The sequence below is a fragment of the Vulpes lagopus genome, chromosome 21 (assembly GCF_018345385.1).
Source record: "Vulpes lagopus strain Blue_001 chromosome 21, ASM1834538v1, whole genome shotgun sequence".
NCBI classification, from domain to species: Eukaryota; Metazoa; Chordata; class Mammalia; order Carnivora; family Canidae; genus Vulpes; species Vulpes lagopus.
Window position 1 is genome coordinate 4,890,962 of NC_054844.1, and position 17,664 is coordinate 4,908,625.

Genomic DNA, 17,664 nt, shown 5'->3' on the forward strand with positions numbered 1-17,664 from the left:
AGACCCGTTGCCTTTCACCCAGGTCACAAGGCTTATCTCTTCACAGCTCCCATGTGTGAGCCCATCTGGGGCTGGTGCCCATGAGGGTCTATATTCCACTGCTCAACTTTAGTGTATTCCAAAAACCTAAATTTAAAAAAAGAAAACTTGACCATTATAAGACTTCCTTTCCAACAGCATCTTGACAAAGCAAATGATGAAAGGACTGGAGGCAGGGTTGCTTTAAGCATGCTCTGATTGAGGATGCATTTTATTTATTCATATCAGATGAAATCATGACTGTAGCATTAGGGATGTAAGTAAGATACCGAGAGGAAGTTTTTGACACTCATGGCAGAAAGGCACTAGACCAGGGGTGGCAAAGTGACGCCCCTGGGCTATAAATCAGACCCATCACCTGTTTTTTATGGTCAGTGAACTAAGAATGTCTTTTACATTTTTATTATTTTTTATTCAAGTATAATTAATATACCATATTAGTTTCAAGTGTACAGTATAATGTTAAATGGTTGGAAAAAAGGCAGAAGAAGAATATTTGGTGATATGCAATGATCATATAAAATTCCAATTTCAGTGTCCACAAATAAAGTTTTATTGGAACAGAGCCAAGCTCAACTGTTTACATGTTGCCTGGGGCAACACGATGCTGAGTGGTCATGGCGGTGCACACGACCCACAGAACCTAAAATCCTTATTCTTTGGCCGTTTACAGAGAGTTTGCTGAGCTCTGCACCAAGCAATGGTGTGCACTGGGTTTCTGAAGTATCTCTCTTGGGACATATTTACAAGAAGTTGAGTGTGGTTGAGTGTGAGAGCTAGGGACAGATAAGGAGCTCTAGAAGCACCTTTCTCTCTGGTCCTTGCACCTGCCACTGTGCCTGCTCTGAAGGCACACATAGCACCCTGGTCTAGCTCAAGGCTTTGCTGTGAAGCAACATGCTGGTGCCTCCCACTTTGTTTCAGAAGGTTCTCTGCCATATCTTACCCAAGTTCCTTATGTTGCTGTCGCCATTTTCTGCAGTCCTGGGAGTTACTGAGTCAGAGAAGGGAAATAATCTCTGAGTGTGACAGCAAGCAAAAGCCAGAGTAGGAATGAACCCAGGAGATCTGGCTCCCAGTAGAGTTTGGGCTGACACTTCCTTCCAGGGAAGAGTAGATAGCATTTTCTTCTGCCCCCACTGGGGCAACCCCTAGCCCAAGAGAGGAAGACCCATACCATTTGGCATTCCGGGTGGGTAGGCCTCTTACCTGCATGTCCTTCCTGGCGATGAAGCCCTTGCCTTCTGTGTCACAGGTCTGAAAGAATTCCTGTGCCTTGCTCAGCATGGACAGCTCCTGGGTCTCCTTGCATTCCAAATTGTCCTGGGGACCCATGCAGGCCCCACTCTCCTTTGGACCCTGGCCAGATCTCTGGGGTCTAGAGACCACTCTCCTGTCAGGGGTAGCCATCCCAGTTTGCCAATTTCTTCAAGTCTTTGCAGAATCTAAACACAGAAGATGAGAGAGACAAGTGGGTATGTGTGGATGGAGTGAGGTATGTCCAGCCTCACTTAGCAACCACCTCCTCATTAGCAGAAGCTCAGGGCAAGGGTAAATGGGCCGTGATCAGCCAGCCCATCAAAGAAGGAAGAGGGGGAAGAAGAAAAGAGACATTTCCAGATTGAAAGGAGGTGGGTAGAGGAAGCCTGAAAACAATGTCTCCCCATTTAAACTAACAACAAAATAGATCCTCATAGACCAGTTCCTACTTATTGAGTGTTTACTTAGAGGTAGGCTCATGCCTTGGTCTCCATATATATTTTCTCACATCCCTCTGAAATAGATATGATCATTGTCATTTTACTGATGCTCAGAGACATTGAGGGATTTGACCAAGGCTGAACAGCAAGTTAATACAAAAACAGATTTAAATCCAAGCTCCTTGAACTTTTATTTGCACTTAATCCTACATTGTCTGGACACTTCAGCATTTCCCAAGGGCAGATAACTCTCCTCACTCAGATGCACAGCCTCCTATGTTATCAACACATTAACCCAAGTAAAGAGCTCACCAAGAACTGTGAGAGTCAACAAGTTCTTGGTGAGCTCTTTACTTATGCAGCAGACCTTTGCAGGAGGGCCCATGAGCATGCAGATGAAAGTTGATGAATGGGAGTTCGCCAGGGCCTCAAGGAGCTTCCTGTCCTACTGGACTTGCCAGGCCTAGTTTGGTGACACCCAAAGCTGTCTCCAGCCAACACAGAATCCCATATTATATACCCTGATCTGACTTTAAAGCCTCTCAAGGAGTTTTTTTCAAAGGGTGCATTGTGATGTGATGCTATGAAGAAGGTTTGTAGAAACCTGCCTCTCGTCTGGACTCTGCTACTTCAATGACCATGAACCAGTCAGTACCTACCTGTCTGATCTTGGTTTCCTCATCTGTATAATGACAAGACTGGACCTATTTGTCTTTTTTTTTAAAGATTTTATTTATTTGAAAGAGAGAGTGAATATGAGCAGGAGGGAGGGGCAGAGGGAGAGAGAAAAGCAGACTCCCCACTGAGTAGGGAGCCCAATGACTCAGGACTTGATCCCAGGACCCTGAGATCACAACCTGAGTCAAAGATAGACACTTAGCCAGCTGAATCACCCAGACAGCCCCAGACCTATTCGTCTTTAAGGTCCCTTCTACCTCTGTTTGTAAGTCTATGAAATTTCAACAGAATAAATTGCTATTAATAAAAATTGGGTTAATGTGATGAAAGGAAATATCAATATCCCTGAGTTTTCTATCTGGAGACTTTTTGGAAATAGGCTTGGTCCACATTTGCAGTATATGATAGCATTTGAATGTTAAAATACAGATACACATTGTAAATGCATTTGGAGGGAAATCAGGAAATGAAGTTCTAAATCATATCTCCTGTGCCTTTGTCAGAAAAAAAGGTGGAAAATCACTGTATCAGCAGGTGGATTTGTCTGATTATCAGAGCCCAGGGCACTGGCTCAGTTATACTGTAAATCCAAAGTAATCTATGATTTCAGTCAACATTTTCCACCTACCAGATGTGTCAAGAGCTGGAATACTATTCCTGGCTTTAAGAATGCACTCTGTGTAACAAAGCCTGGGCGACGTAGAGCAGACTTCACCTTCTGCCTCCACTTGGGCTGGACGATGGGCTCCCATCTGCCACCTCTGACTAGCCCCTTCCTCAGGAATTGTTTCTCTTTGTCCCTATTATATAGTGTGAACTGGGCATCACCTAATCATAGACAGATTTAACATTTCTATTCTGTCTTGCCCAGAAGGAACTAAATGCCTTAGTTATAAGTCCCAAGAGAGGAGGGCCATTTCTGGGTAGCCTTATGATGTGCATTGCCCAGAATATCTATGTGCAACTCTGAGCTTACAAAGGGCTTTTGGATAATAACAGTGGTAACATCTAAGCTTCTGCAAATGCACAGCATGAGCAGAACAGTCTATATCTTTCTGCTACCTAGTCAGGACTGTCTCAAGGTGTCTGTCATCCAGCAGCCCCTGCCCCATTCCCAATTGCTATTCCCAGAAGACTCTACTAACAACATCTGACATTCCTTGAGGGTTTCCCCTTGCCAGCCCTCTGACATACTTTATTCTGATAGAACCTGGTATCCCTCTACTAGGTAAGGATGACTAGGATTTCCATCTCACAGATAAGGAAACTGTATTTGGGAAAGGTTAAGGGACTTAGATCAAGGTCTAGTAGAGTTAGAGATCTTAGGTACTATACCACATGGCCTTCTATCATGGGCCCCAGCTATGGGCTTGCTCTTAATGGTCTACTTATCCCCAACAGATAATAACCTAAGTCCACCACCCAGAGGCATAGTCATCGTTTTAACAATTTATCATTCATTTATTCATTCACTCATTCATTTATTCACTCATTTACTCATCTACTGATTACCCTGTTGCAGGCTCTGAGCTAACACTGAAAAACGCAAACATGAATAAGACATGGTCCCTGCTGTTAATGAGTGATGCTCAAATGGTGGGGTTTCAGTCATGGTAACTCACAGTAAAGGAAGATATTTGGGGTTAGGTCTGTCCTCCATACCCTTCAAAAGAGACTACAGAGCAATCAGCTACTACCGACCACTTATGTGAGCTGAAGTGAGCCATTCTGGGCATGGCAATTCGTAGAGACAATCTGCCAGTTCTAAGTCTGACTTTCTCTGGCTCTCTGCCTTCCCTGACCCATTTCACAGGTGATGCATGGCATGAGAGAGCTAATAGTTCTAAGGCAGCCAGCTATGAGCGACTATTAGAAAGGCACCATGTCTTATTTGATTTTAATCCCCGTTCCTAGCCAAGAATATGGTATATAATAGGTGCTCACTGGTTGTCTGCTGAATAAAGGAAAACCAATTTTTTGGCTGAAATCTTTGCAGGGAGGCCAAGAATTTGTATTTCAGTCAGATAGTTCTATATCTGGATTTTTATCTCATAAAGAATGTCAGACTTTCATTTCCAGAAAAGATGGAGTAACAGAGACTGAACTTACTTTCCAACTGAAATAACTTTAAAAAAATCCAAACAAAAAATACTTTTAAAAAATTCTTTCTAAGACACTAGACATCAGGCAACACAGGACAGTGATTCTTCAGTAGGGCTGGGACTAGGGTGACTTAAATGAAGCTCCAAAAGTGCAAAACTAAAAGAGGCATTTACTCTCAGGTACCAGCCTTATACTTGTACAACTCTGAAAGTGAGTGTCTTCTTAAGGGTGAGATGCCTAAGATACAATATTTAAAGAGAAATCCATTCTTAAAACTGCATTTAAAGGGAAATCCATTCTGAAAACTTAAATTTTTGTACCCTAGGGACTTACCCACCTCATTCTAGCCCAAAACTTGTTCCTAACAAGTGGAAAACAAACAAAAGGAGCCCTATTATTGCCTAAGAGTTTTAAGGCCATGACACAGGAAGGGAATATCCAGGCAGAGCTTGGCAGACTATCCAAGTTGAGAAAAATCAAAATGCTGCTTACAAGAAGTAGAGTTTAAACATTATGACACAAATAAGTTAAAAGCAAAAGGCTGGAAAAATATACACCATATTAATACTAGCCAAGAGAAACTGCATATTAATATCAGGCAGAGTCTATTCTAGAACAAAGAATATATTAATAAGAATAAAGAAAGTAATTCACAATGATAAAGAAATCAATTCATTAATAAGATAATAATAATCCTAAATACTTATGCACCTGATAACAGGGCTTTAAAATGCATGAAGCAGATGGAATGAACACTGGGTGTTATACTATATGTTGACAAATCGAACTCCAATAAACAATAAATAAATAAATAAATAAAACAAAAACTGATAGAATTGCAAGGAGAAATAGACAAATCCACATTCATATTCAAAGATTTCAATTTCACTCTATCAATAATTAATAAAACATGTAGAATGAAATCAGTAAAGATACCAAAGCGAACAATGCTGTCAACCATCTTGACCTAATTGACATTTATAGAGTACTTTACCCAACAAAAGGTAAATATACTTTCTTTTCAATGCATACGGAATATTTACCATGAGGGTCCATATTCTGGTCCATAAAGCAAGTTTCAATAAATATTAAAGGATTCAAAGTCATATAAAGTACATACTTAAACCACAGAGAAGTATGTGAACAGAACAATAACAAAAAGACCTCTGGAATATCCCCAAATAGGTGAAAACTACGTAACATACTTCTAAATAACTCATAGGTCACAGAAGAAATGGAAAGGGAAATGAAAAAGTATTTTGAATTAAGTGAAAATAAAAGCACAATATATCAAATTTGGTAGTGTATTGCCAATGTAGTACTTAGGGGAAAAAATATCTAGACACATATATTAGAAGAGAAGAAAGATCTCAAACCTATGGCTTCAGCTTCTATCTTAAGAAACTAGAAAGAGAAAAGTAAATTAAAACCAAAGTAAGGAGAAAAAAATAAGAGTCTGATCAGAAATCAATGAAATAGGGGATCCCTGGGTGGCTCAGCGGTTTAGCGCCTGCCTTTGGCCCAGGGCGCGATCCTGGAGTCCCAGGATCGAGTCCTATGTCGGGTTCCCGGCATGGAGCCTGCTTCTCCCTCTGCCTGTGTCTCTGCCTCTCTCTCTCTCTGTCTCTCTCTGTCTATCACGAATAAATAAATAAACCTTTAAGAAAAGAGAAATCAATGAAATAGAAAACAGAAAAAAGCAATAGAGAAAATTAACAAAAATAAAAGCTCATTCTTTAAGAGGATCAATAAAGAGAGAAGAGACTATAATATCAGAAATTTGAGAGGTGATAAATTACAAATTCTATTGACACTAAAAGGCTAACAAGAAAATGTTATGAACAGTTCTATGCCAATAAATTTGACAATTTAGATGAGATGGACAAATTCCCTGAGAATCACTAAATACCCAAGCTTACTCAAGAGGAAATAGGTAAAATGAGTAACATGATTAAGGAAATTGAACTGACAGTGACAACCCTTCCTACAGAAAACTTAAGGCCCAGATGGCTATATTGATGAACAATACAAATATTTAAAGAAAAACAAATACTAATTCTATGCAAACTCTCTAGAAAATAGAAAAAAATATAAAATACCTTCTAACATATTCTGTGAGGTCAGAATGACCTTATACCAAAACTGGACAAAGACATTAAAGAAAAGAAAATACAGGCCAATATCCCTCATGAACATAGATGCAAAAATTCTTTAGGAAATTTTAACAGATTGAATTCAATACCATATATAAAAAATGAATATATCCTGACCAAGGAGAGTTCCATCCTGGAAATGAGAAAATGTTTACATTTGAAAATCAACAATGTAATTCACTATATTAACAGATTAAAAGTGATAAGCTTTATGATCATCTCAGTAGACACACACACACACAAAAATTGACAAAACCCAACATCGATTCCTGATGAGAACTCTCAGAACGCCAGGAATAAGAAAGAGTGTGCTCAACCTGAAACAGGGCATCTACAAAAAAACCCAATAGCTGGTATCATACTTAATGGTAAAAAAGCCAGATGCTTTCCCCCTATGATCAAGAAAAAGACAAGAATGTCTACTCTGAACACTTCTATCTAACGTTGTGTTGGAGATTCTAGCCAGTTCACTGAGGCAAGAAAAGAAATAAAAAACATCCAAATTGGACATGGAAAAAGATAAAATCATCTTAAACCCCAGATGACATGATTGTCTATGTAGAAATTCTGATGAAATTCACAAAAAACTACTAGAACTAATAAGTGAGTTTGACAAGGTTAAGAGATACAAGTTTTCTCTATAAAAATCAATTGTATTTCTGTACAGCAGCAACAAAAACCTAAAGCTGAAATAAAAAGACCATTTACAATGGCATCAAAAATATGAAATACTTAGAGACATAGCTGACAAAAATGTGTAATATCTGTATACAGAAAGCTTCAAAATATTGATGAGGGAAATTAAAGAAGACCAAAATAGGTGGGTAGATATTCATGTTCATGGTTTGGAAGACTCAGAACTATTAAGATGTCATTTCTAGCTTAAATTCATCTCTAGATTCATCTCAATCTCAATCAAAATCCCAGCAGGATTTTTTGTAGAAATTGACAAGCCAATCTAAAATTCATGTTGAAATGCAAAGGACCTAGAATAGCCAAAACAATTTTGAAAAAGAAGAACAATATTGTAAGACTAACGCTATCTGATTTCAAAACTTATTATAAATCTATAGTAATAAAGGCACTGACTGTGGTACTGGCACAGAGACTAAAAAGAAAAAAAAAAGATAAATGGAACAAAATAGAGAATAGAGAATCCAGAAATAGACCCACATATATAACTGATTTTTGACAAGAATGCAAAGGCAACACAGTGGAGAAAGAATAATCTTTTCAGCAAATGGAACTGGAATAATTGGATATCCATTTGCAAAAAAAAAAAAAAGAACGTCAGTGCGTACCTTATGCCACATACAAAAGTTGGTTCAAAATGGATCATAGACCTAAACGTAATGACTCAAAATATAAAACTACAAGGAGAAAATATCCTTGTGACCTTGGCTTAGGCAAAGATTCCTTAGGTACAATTGCAATAGCATAATACTTCAAAAAATGGATAAACTGGACTTTGCAAAAATTTTAAATTTGTTGTTAGAAAGACACCATTTAAATACAGATTGGGAAAAAATATTTGCAAAGCATATATCTGACAGAGAATTTTTATCCAGAATACGTAAAGAGCGCTTAGAACTCATTAATAAGAAAATAAAGAACTCAACTTTTTAAATTGGCAAAACATCTGAACAGCCACTTCAAATAGGATGTATGGATATCAGATAGCTACATGATAATGTTCAACATCATTAGTCATAAGGGAAATGCAATCTAAAGCCATAATGAGCTGTCACTACACACCTATTAGAATGGCTAAAATGAGGGGCCCATGGGTGGCTCAGTTGGTTAAGTGTCCAACTCTTGATCTCAGCTCAGGTCTTGTTCTCAGGGTCATGAGATCAAGCCCCATGTTGGGCTCCATGCTGGGCACGGAGGCTACCCTCTCCCCCGCCCCAAAAAAAAGAATGGCTAAAATGAAAAGATTGACATACTACCAAGTCTTGGCAAAGACGTGCAGCAATTGGATGGACTTGTCACACAGCACTGGTGGGAATGTAAAATGGTACAGCCCCTTTGGTAAACATCCGGAAGTTTCTTTAAAAAGTCAAACAAATTTCTACTGGCCATTCCACTCCTGCCATTCCACTCCTAAATATTTACCCAAGAGAATAAAAGCACTCTGTCCACACAAAGACTTATACATGAATGTTCACTGAAGCTTTATTTGTAATAGCCAAAAACAACACAAATATTCATCAACAGGTGAATGGGTAAGCAAACTGTCATATATTATGCAAGGGAATGCTACCCTGCATTAAAAGAAATGAACTATTGATCCAAGCAACAAAATGGATAAATCTTGAAATAATCATGTGAGCAAAAAAAGCCAAACAAAAAGAGCATATAGTACTTGATTCCATTTATATAAAATTATAAAAATGAAGACTAATCTCTAGTGACAGAAAAAAGAGAAGGGAGGGTAAAGAAGGGTGAGAAGGAGAGATTACATGATAAGAGGAGAGTTTTTTGGGGTGTGGATATATCCACAGTTTTAAATGTGATCATTTCATGGAGATATATATGTGTGTGTGTGTATGGATACATATGTGTGTGTGTCCATACCTACGTGTATGTATGTGCGTACATAGGTATACACGTACACATGTATATCCATCCATCCATATGTACATACAAATATATACCAGAACTTATCAAGTTGTACTTTTTTTTTTAGAGAGAGAGAGTGTGTGAGCAGGGCAGGGTAGAGGGGGAGAAAGAAAGAAACCCCAGCAGGCTCCAGACTCAGCATGGAGCAGGATTCCAAACCCCACCGGGAGCCAACATGTGGCTCAATCCCACAATCCTGAGATCACGACCTGGGCTAAAACCAAGAGCTGGACACTCTAATGACTGAACCAGCCAGGCGTCCCTCAAATTGTACACTTTAAATACATACAGTTTATTGTATGTCAATGGGGCCAGGCCAGGACCTTCTCAAATCCCCCAACTTGCAAATCTAACCCCACCTACTGTATTTAACCCCAGAAGCCTGATCTTTCCTCCTAAATTCAACCCTGGCAAGCAGGAAATGGTAGAAAATGAAGTAATTTCCCCGTGAAAATCCTCAGTCCCTTACTGTAGGGAGCTCAGTGAACTCTGCAAATAAGGGCGTAGGGCAGATCATGCACTCAGCCCCCTCTCTTTTTCCCTTTCTCTCCTAGGTTTGGCCTGTGATCTTTACACAGCATCTGTGGGTTTCCCAAGGGAAACAGAAGACAAAACAACAGAAGGGCTTCTACTTTTGTTTCAAAAATAAAATAGAAGCCCTGTGACTGGCTCGGCTGTTTCACATTTGGGTGAAGCCCAGGGTTGCTCTGGGCTCTGGGATGCACACAGCTTTCTGCCTGGAACGTTTTTTAGACCAACAGACAGTATGACCACAAAAGCGAAACCAGTGGGATATATTCCAAAGGGAAAGAGGAAGAGTCATCACCATCACATGGAGAACAGTGACATCACTTTTTATCTGCCTGTCTCTATCCGAACTCGAAGACCACTCTTCTCCCTCCAGAGTGGTTCCGTAAAAGCCTTTATACATGGGTGGAAATTATCCAGCCCTCAAACATTTCCAGGAACATTTCTCAGACTTCCAAAGTAATTCTAGCAGCTTAGTAACTGCTGCAATTGGAAAGGTCATAGATCAAACCTGAAGCCCTCTTAGAGGTTCTAAGCTAATTTGCCCCTTACTTGAGGCCCGGCGGAGATGGTGAGCAGCTGGTACCCCACACACACCACACCCACTGCACACTTGAAAGCAGCCATTAAATCACCCCAATTCCCCTTGAATCTCCCCTGCAGTGGGCAGTTGGGAAACTGAAAGCATAAAAGACATCTTCAGGATTTGTTGGAATCTCTTTAATTATCTCAGCTTCAGAGGAGGCATTCTCCACACGCCCAGAGTCTCAGCCATTCACTCTGAGTGGACAGTGTCAGAAGACGGCTGGGGTAGGCAGGTCTTGTGCAACTGCAGAGGATGCAGTTCGATATGAATGGACGTGAAATGCTCAGGAGGGAAGGGTAGGCAGTGCACCTCTTGCGCAGGAGCCAGTTAAGAAGCCTCAATGGGAGGTGTTTCCTAGGACTGAGCAAAGGCATGATTGTGAGTTCCTCTTCCATCCTATAAAAATAATCTGCGTAGGTCAGTTCAGACCCTCGGTGTTGTCTCAATATCAGTCCACCTTCTCTGAGAAGTCTTATTGGCCGCCCAATCCGGACTGCTTTGCCCACTGTTCCTCTGAAGACTTACTGCTTTGTTCATGCTTTCAGCATTAGAACATACCACTTGGTCTGGTTGGCTAGAGTTTCAAGTGTGCATGGTAGGACTTACTTTTTCCTCAAAGGCAGAAGCTCTAGGTCCATAAATCTTAGTGAGTATGAAATTGATATTAGAACATTTAAATAAACAAATGTTCCACCAGTTCCCAGTCTGGTACTTTGCACACAGCAGGTATAAATGCATGTTGGCTTCTTAACTGACCATTGACAGTGAGGGCTGAGAGTGGTAAATATCTGTGGTATAACGAAAAATACACACTTGGTCTTTGCCCCTGGTTCCTGGCACAGAGCTCCTGAAATTTCCTGAGTGAAAGCAATGTCCTTTGCTATTCCTAATGAGCCACTTTTGACCACACCTGAATTTATGGGGAAGCGCTAACTCTTGGTGGGCTTCTAGATAGCTTCAGGATGGGGGCTGGGTGCTGGAGGAAACAACCAGGAGATGGGACAGTTGACATTCAGCAAAGACAAAGGGGCTGATGCTTGAGTTGAATCACCAGTGGCCAATGACTAAATCAGTCATGCCTCGGTAAGGAAACTTCCATTAAAAGCCCTAGCCTACGGGACTCGGGAGCTTCTGTGTTAGTGAACACATGGAGGAGGTGAGAGAGCATGGAAGTGCCATACTACTCCCCCACACATACACCTCCCCTTACCCTTCTCATCTCTTCCATTTGGCTGTTCCTGAGCTGTATCCTTCATAATAAACCAGTCATGTAGCGAAGCACTCTGCTGCATCTTGTGAGTCGTTCTAACAAATCACTGAGGAGGGGAATGTTGGGATGGTCAATCAGACAGATGGGTGACAGCCTGGGACTTGAGACGGTCTTGTGGGAAGGGGCCCTCAGTTGCGGGTCTGTGCTAACTCTGGGGAGTGACTGTCAGAGCCGAATTGAGTCACAGGACCCACATCTGTGTCTGAAATAGCATTGAGAAAGAAGACATCGAAATATTTGGCAAACCAGTTCTCCAGGGTGAAGACGGGGAAGGCCCTGGCTTGTGGCATCTGACTGTTTCTATAATGTCAGGGTTCCCCCCACAGCACATGTCAAGCTACCAGCAATCAGCCTTCACTGAGAAAGAAATGGTGAGGCTAATGTTTCTGCAGGGTGTCCTGATCTCTGAATCCCCAGGAATGTGTGTGCAGGCGATGGCAGTGGATGCCTCCTTACGCTGTGACCCTCCACCTCACCCCCAACCCGAGACTTAAGGGGCATGGCCCATTTCAAATGCATCTTAGTACATGGGGAAAAAGTGCTGTGATCAAACCTCAGGGTTTCATAGGTGGCCTGCCCGGTATTCATATGCATGACCCTCCCCTCCTCCAGCAGCTCTGGGCAGACCCTCTGGTGGGACCAGGACACTGAGGCTGGTACATAGCTCTTTTCGGTGAAGAACAAAGGTGCTACTTTGCAGGGTACCTTTTACCACCCTACAGCTCAAGACTAAAGTACTTAGCACAGGAACCAGACCAGTCTAGAAATAGCCTTTCCCTGTGCCATAGGCAGTTGTTACCTACTTCTTTCACACACAGTGCAGGGGGGCTTTGGACCAATCCCACCCCTTCTCTAACAGGCCTCTCACTATAGTGGATAAGAATCCAAGCTCCAAGGCCAGGCTGCCCACAGTACTAGCTATAGGGCCAAAGACAGTTTTCCTAAGCTCTCTGTGCCCTACTTTCTCATTTGTAAAATGTTAACTATGGTTTTATTCCTTTTTTTTTTTTAAGATTTTATTTTTAAGTAATCTCTGCACCAAACAGGAGGCTTGAACTTACAACCCTGAGATCAAAAGTTGCATGTTCTTCTGACCAAGCCATCCAGGTGCCCCTGCTTATTATTCTCTCTCTTTTTAAAAAATATTTTATTTAAATTGAATTTGCCGACATATAGTATAACACCCAGTGATCATCTTATCAAGTGACCACTTAGTGCCCATCACCCAGTTACCCCATTCCCCCATTCATCTCTCCTTCTTCAACCCTTTGTTTCCCAGAGTTAGGAGTCTCTTATGGTTTGTCTTCATCTCTAATTTTTCCCCACTTAGTTTCCCTCCTTTTCTTTATGGTCCCTTTCACTATTTCTTATATTCCACATATGAGTGACACCATATGATGATTGTCTTTCTCTGACTGACTTATTTCACTCAGCATCATACCTGGTTATTATTCTTATTATGGAATTCAAGTGGTCTTGCTTCACTCCAGATAAAACTCTAACAGAACAAATAAGCAAAAAAAAAAAAAAAAAAAAATATATATATATATATATATATATATATATATATATATATATATATACTACATGAAGAGATACAATCAAGAAGCCCATAAATCTACCACTGACAGCCACAGCTGGATGGGACTTGGTGGTGTGATGTCACCCACTCAAGGCCACAGGGAAGGCCACATGCCTCATCAGCCCAAATAAAGGGGCAGGTGTATGGAAGCACCTTTGGGAGGGCAATCTTTCTACTGTGCCGCCTGCTGTCACTTATGCAACTGCTATATCCTGCCTCCTCTTCCCTCAAATTAGGTCCAATTTCCTTGTTCTCGCCTCAAGGGAGACAGGGAACAGCTGTCTCCTACCTCCATAAAATAACTCTTCCAGGTCTGGACAACTATTATTAAACATCCCCTTCATACTTCTTTTGCTCTATTATAAGATACATTAAAGGCCCTGATAATGGTTTGAGGTCTCCGTGAGATGGTTGCTGTTCACCCCAATTCCTCTAATAATTAGTGGTTGTAAACCACTTTGAAGATAAAAGGCATTTTATAAGAGCTAAGTCCTATTATGATTAGCTTCCCAGTATTTCCTTGCTGATGCTGAGGAAGGAGCACATCAAAGCCAAACATCGCCACAGCGTGATATCTGGTGGCTAATTAGATGTAGTTCAAGGCGACTGCTATATATTAAAGAAACTGCTGCAAAATTTAACAACATTTTTAAAAAGTGCCCACTCTCTTCCCAACACGAACAAGTTCTTTTCAAAGGCTATCAGGGTTGATGCCTGCAAGACAAGTGCCCGGTTAGGACCAAGAGCTGATCCATCCTCTGGGCCCGGAAGAGAAAGACACAACAATGACACCTGGCTTTGTATAAAGGCTCATTGGTGTCAACAAGATTCTAGGTCCCCTATCTCTCTCTTTTTTTTTTGAGGGACTATCCTTCTGTGATATAAGCAAACAAAGTAACACTGTCCTGCTCTGCAGATGAGGAAGCTGCAAAATGGATTTTAGAGACGGACATCAGCATGTACAGCTGGACAAAGTTAAGGCAGAAGTGATCAGGGCAACACTGTGGATGCCTCACTCACAGACAGCCCCTGGGATATTCGTACAAATCGTCCCCCACCCCAGCAGCTGCACGCCTTTGCTTCTAATGCCCTGCACCTGTGCCTCTTAGAAGGCCAGCCTTGGGCTACTGCCATGGCTTTGCCCACACAGACAAAGCCGGAAGTTCCCGAGGTTCCTTTGGTCACCTCTGAGCAGCTGGCAGCCAGTAACTGGCTGGGGCAGAAGTGTGAAAGCCCAGCAGGGATAAACTGAGCTGTGATTTATAGCTTAGATCACTTCTGTGGGACTAGGCTGAGGCTGGAGCTCCACTTGACATTGCCCTCTGGCTACTTCTACTCTCTTGTCCTGCTTCCCACTCCTTTATTGCGTTCTCCCAGGAGCATTGCCTTAATTCCATCCATTTGCATATGGATCCCCCTCTAGGGAAGTCAGATGAAGACAACTTTCTTGACTCAGCATTCATGGGACCCTTTCTGCATATTTCCTGTTACATGCATCCTCCCAGATCCCCTCAATTCTAAACCTTCCTGGCCAGGTCTCCAACCTGAGATATCTATGGTTCTCTGTGTTCACCCCTATGCCCCTATTCTCTCTTTACTTCTCAGAGCCCCTGTTTTCCCTGAGACTGTGATATTCTAACTGCTTCTAAAGAAAGGAATCTTCGGGGTCTCCTTGGGTGCCTGAGAAGCGCTGAACCAGGCGGATGGTGAGAGACACAGAGACATATTGAAGACTATCCTTTCCCTCAACGAATATACATTTTTGCAGGGGGACAAGATACAAATAATAAATAAATGAGGCAGAGGACAAGAGCCACATGAATGTGCTCAAGGAAAGCTACAGGAGCAAACAACTCTAAGAACAGCCGCCCCCAAACAAGGCCTCTGTCTGCTGCACTCCACGCCACACAATTCTGGCTCTTTTATTTCATCTTAAATGGTCAAGAAAATGGAGGTCAGCTCTGGCAGAGACAGTCTGAATGAGTGGGTAATCTAAAAAAGCAGCTTGCATTTAATTCTGCTATGCATTGTTTTGTTTTGTTTTAAATAATGCTTCCTCAGGAAATTGCTTCAGAGAGGTTAAGTAATTTGTCTTAGGTAAATGACTCATTAGTGACAGAATGTGAATTCAATCCTCAGCCTGCCTAACTCTTTAAAACCCAGTTTCTCTATCTATAAAATGGGACTAATGATTCCCATATCACAGAATAAGAATAAGAATAAGAACAGAATAAGTTATAAGAATTAAATACACACACATACACAGGATATCAAAAATATCCGGTACAATAAAGCACTATGTCGTAGGTGATAGTAATGTTATTGAGCCAAAGGATATTTTATTTTATTTTAAAGATTTTATTTATTTATTCGTGAGAGACACACAGAGAGAGGCAGAGACACAGGCAGAGGGAGAAGCAGGCTCCATTCAGGGAGCCCTATGTGGTACTCGATCCTGGGTCTCCAAGATCATGCCCTGGGCTGAAGGCGGCATTAAACCACTGAGCCACCTAGGCTGCCCGAAAGAATATTTTATATGCATATTTTAAAGGCTCTTAATACAGACTACTAAACTGCTTTCCAAAAACAAGAGCAAAAACAAAAACAAAAATAGTTAAGCAAGCCATGACAGCATTGCCAAGGGGACCTGACCATGCCTCCTTACAGCTTTCAGGATAAATCTTAAATTTGCAGGACTACCATCACCTCTTTATAGTCATCTTCTCCCACCTGACTCACCACATTCTCTTCTCTCCAAATGATTTCCTATTCTCTCAGCAATTTAATGCCTCAGCATCTTCAAAAACACCGTTTACTCGCCTAGCATGCCCTTCTTGTCTATGCTCAGCCCTATGAACACTTAAGAATTCCATTTAAGGAGCGCTTTCTCTGAGAAATCATCTTGACCTCAGCACAGTCTGACTTATATGCTCTTCCTCTGGGCTTCCATAGCCTTTTGGATTTACGTCTGATGGCAGAATTATTCATGGTAGAGATTTACTTGTTGGATGCTCCTCCATCCCTCCCCCCCCAATCTCTTTCTTTCCTTTTCTCTCTCTCTCTCTCTCTCTCTCTCTCTCTCACACACACACACACACACACATACACACACATACACAAACACACACCACCTGCAAATGCCTTGAAAGAATGGATCACATCTCATTCCCTGCACTTAGCAAAATATCTGGCTCACTGACAGAGCTAAGTAAATGAACATATATAAATAATAATTAAAAAATACACAAGCCCATGTTCTCTTTTCTGATTTAAGGTGAAGCAGAAAAGAAAACCAAGGACCACTGTTTCAGGCGTCTTCTACAACAGCCGCTCAAAGATCTAAATTCGAACATTTTCTCTCAGGTCACAGTCCTGCAGGAATCATGATGAGTCTGGATAGCATACTCACGTCATGAATTTTAGTGGCTGGTAGAAAATAAAAAGGACAAAAATTTGAATCCAAACTACAGAGATAAGCCTAACTGGCAATTCAGCCAACAGTTCCTAACCTTACCTCATCAAACCTCTAGTCTGAGTTCCTTCTCTATTACTTATTCTTGTTCTGTCTCAAGCTCCTCTATCAAGAGGATGGCAGGAACCACAGTGCCCTAAAAGGTCCTGACCAGGCATCAAAAAATCTGATTCAAGTGCTGACTTCACTACCTTGTGGCCTTGAGAAAATTGGTTCATTTCTCTGAAAAGGCAAGAATAACAGTTTCTTACCTGTCCCAACAGAGGAAGGTCAGATGAAACACTGGATGTGAAAGTGAATAGCAATGCTATGTACAAATACAAATATATCCTTATCATTGCTATGGGAGACATCAGAGTGTAGAGAAAGGAAAGCAGAAGAACGGTGGGCATGTTCCATTAGGGAATCAGCTCCTGTGAGTGACAAGTGGCTGTGAAGCTGCATATCATACATAGAGGCCTGCAAAGTTTCCAGGCTTTTCTGCCCTATGTAAAAGAGCTAAGAAGAGTGACAAACTTTCTCCTGCAAAGGCATTGTTTAAACAAACTTAACTGATATCTATTTATTTCACCAATTTCCCCAATGTAGTAGAGCTAACCTCTGTTATCTAGATTTTAAGAAACTGTGTACCCATATCTCCGATGAATACAGATGCAAAAATTCTCAACAAACTACTAGCAAACCAGGCAGTCCAGGTGGCTCAGCAGTTTAGCGCCACCTTCAGCCCAGGGCATGATCCTGGAGACCAGGGATCAAGTTCCATGTCAGGCTCCTTGCATGGAGCCTGCTTCTCCCTCTGCCTGTGTCTCTGTGCCTCTCTCTCTCTCTCTCTCTCTCTCTCTCTCTGTGTGTGTGTGTGTGTGTGTCATGAATGGATAAATAAAATCTTAAAAAAAAAATACTAGCAAACCAAATTCAACAGCACCATTAA

The 17,664-nt window shown here is 41.4% G+C and overlaps 1 protein-coding gene across 4 annotated transcripts in view; it reads right to left on the bottom strand.

Annotated features, from left to right (window-relative positions):
* Positions 1 to 17,664, bottom strand: part of CRACR2A (calcium release activated channel regulator 2A) — a 165,952-nt gene that overhangs the window by 83,499 nt on the left and 64,789 nt on the right. For all 4 annotated transcript variants that reach the window (XM_041735817.1, XM_041735815.1, XM_041735816.1 and 1 more), the window contains one exon: positions 1,249 to 1,484. In XM_041735817.1, the coding sequence (XP_041591751.1) occupies positions 1,249 to 1,449 (201 nt within the window). In that variant the 5' untranslated portion in view covers positions 1,450 to 1,484. The remainder of the gene's footprint in view (positions 1 to 1,248; positions 1,485 to 17,664) is intronic.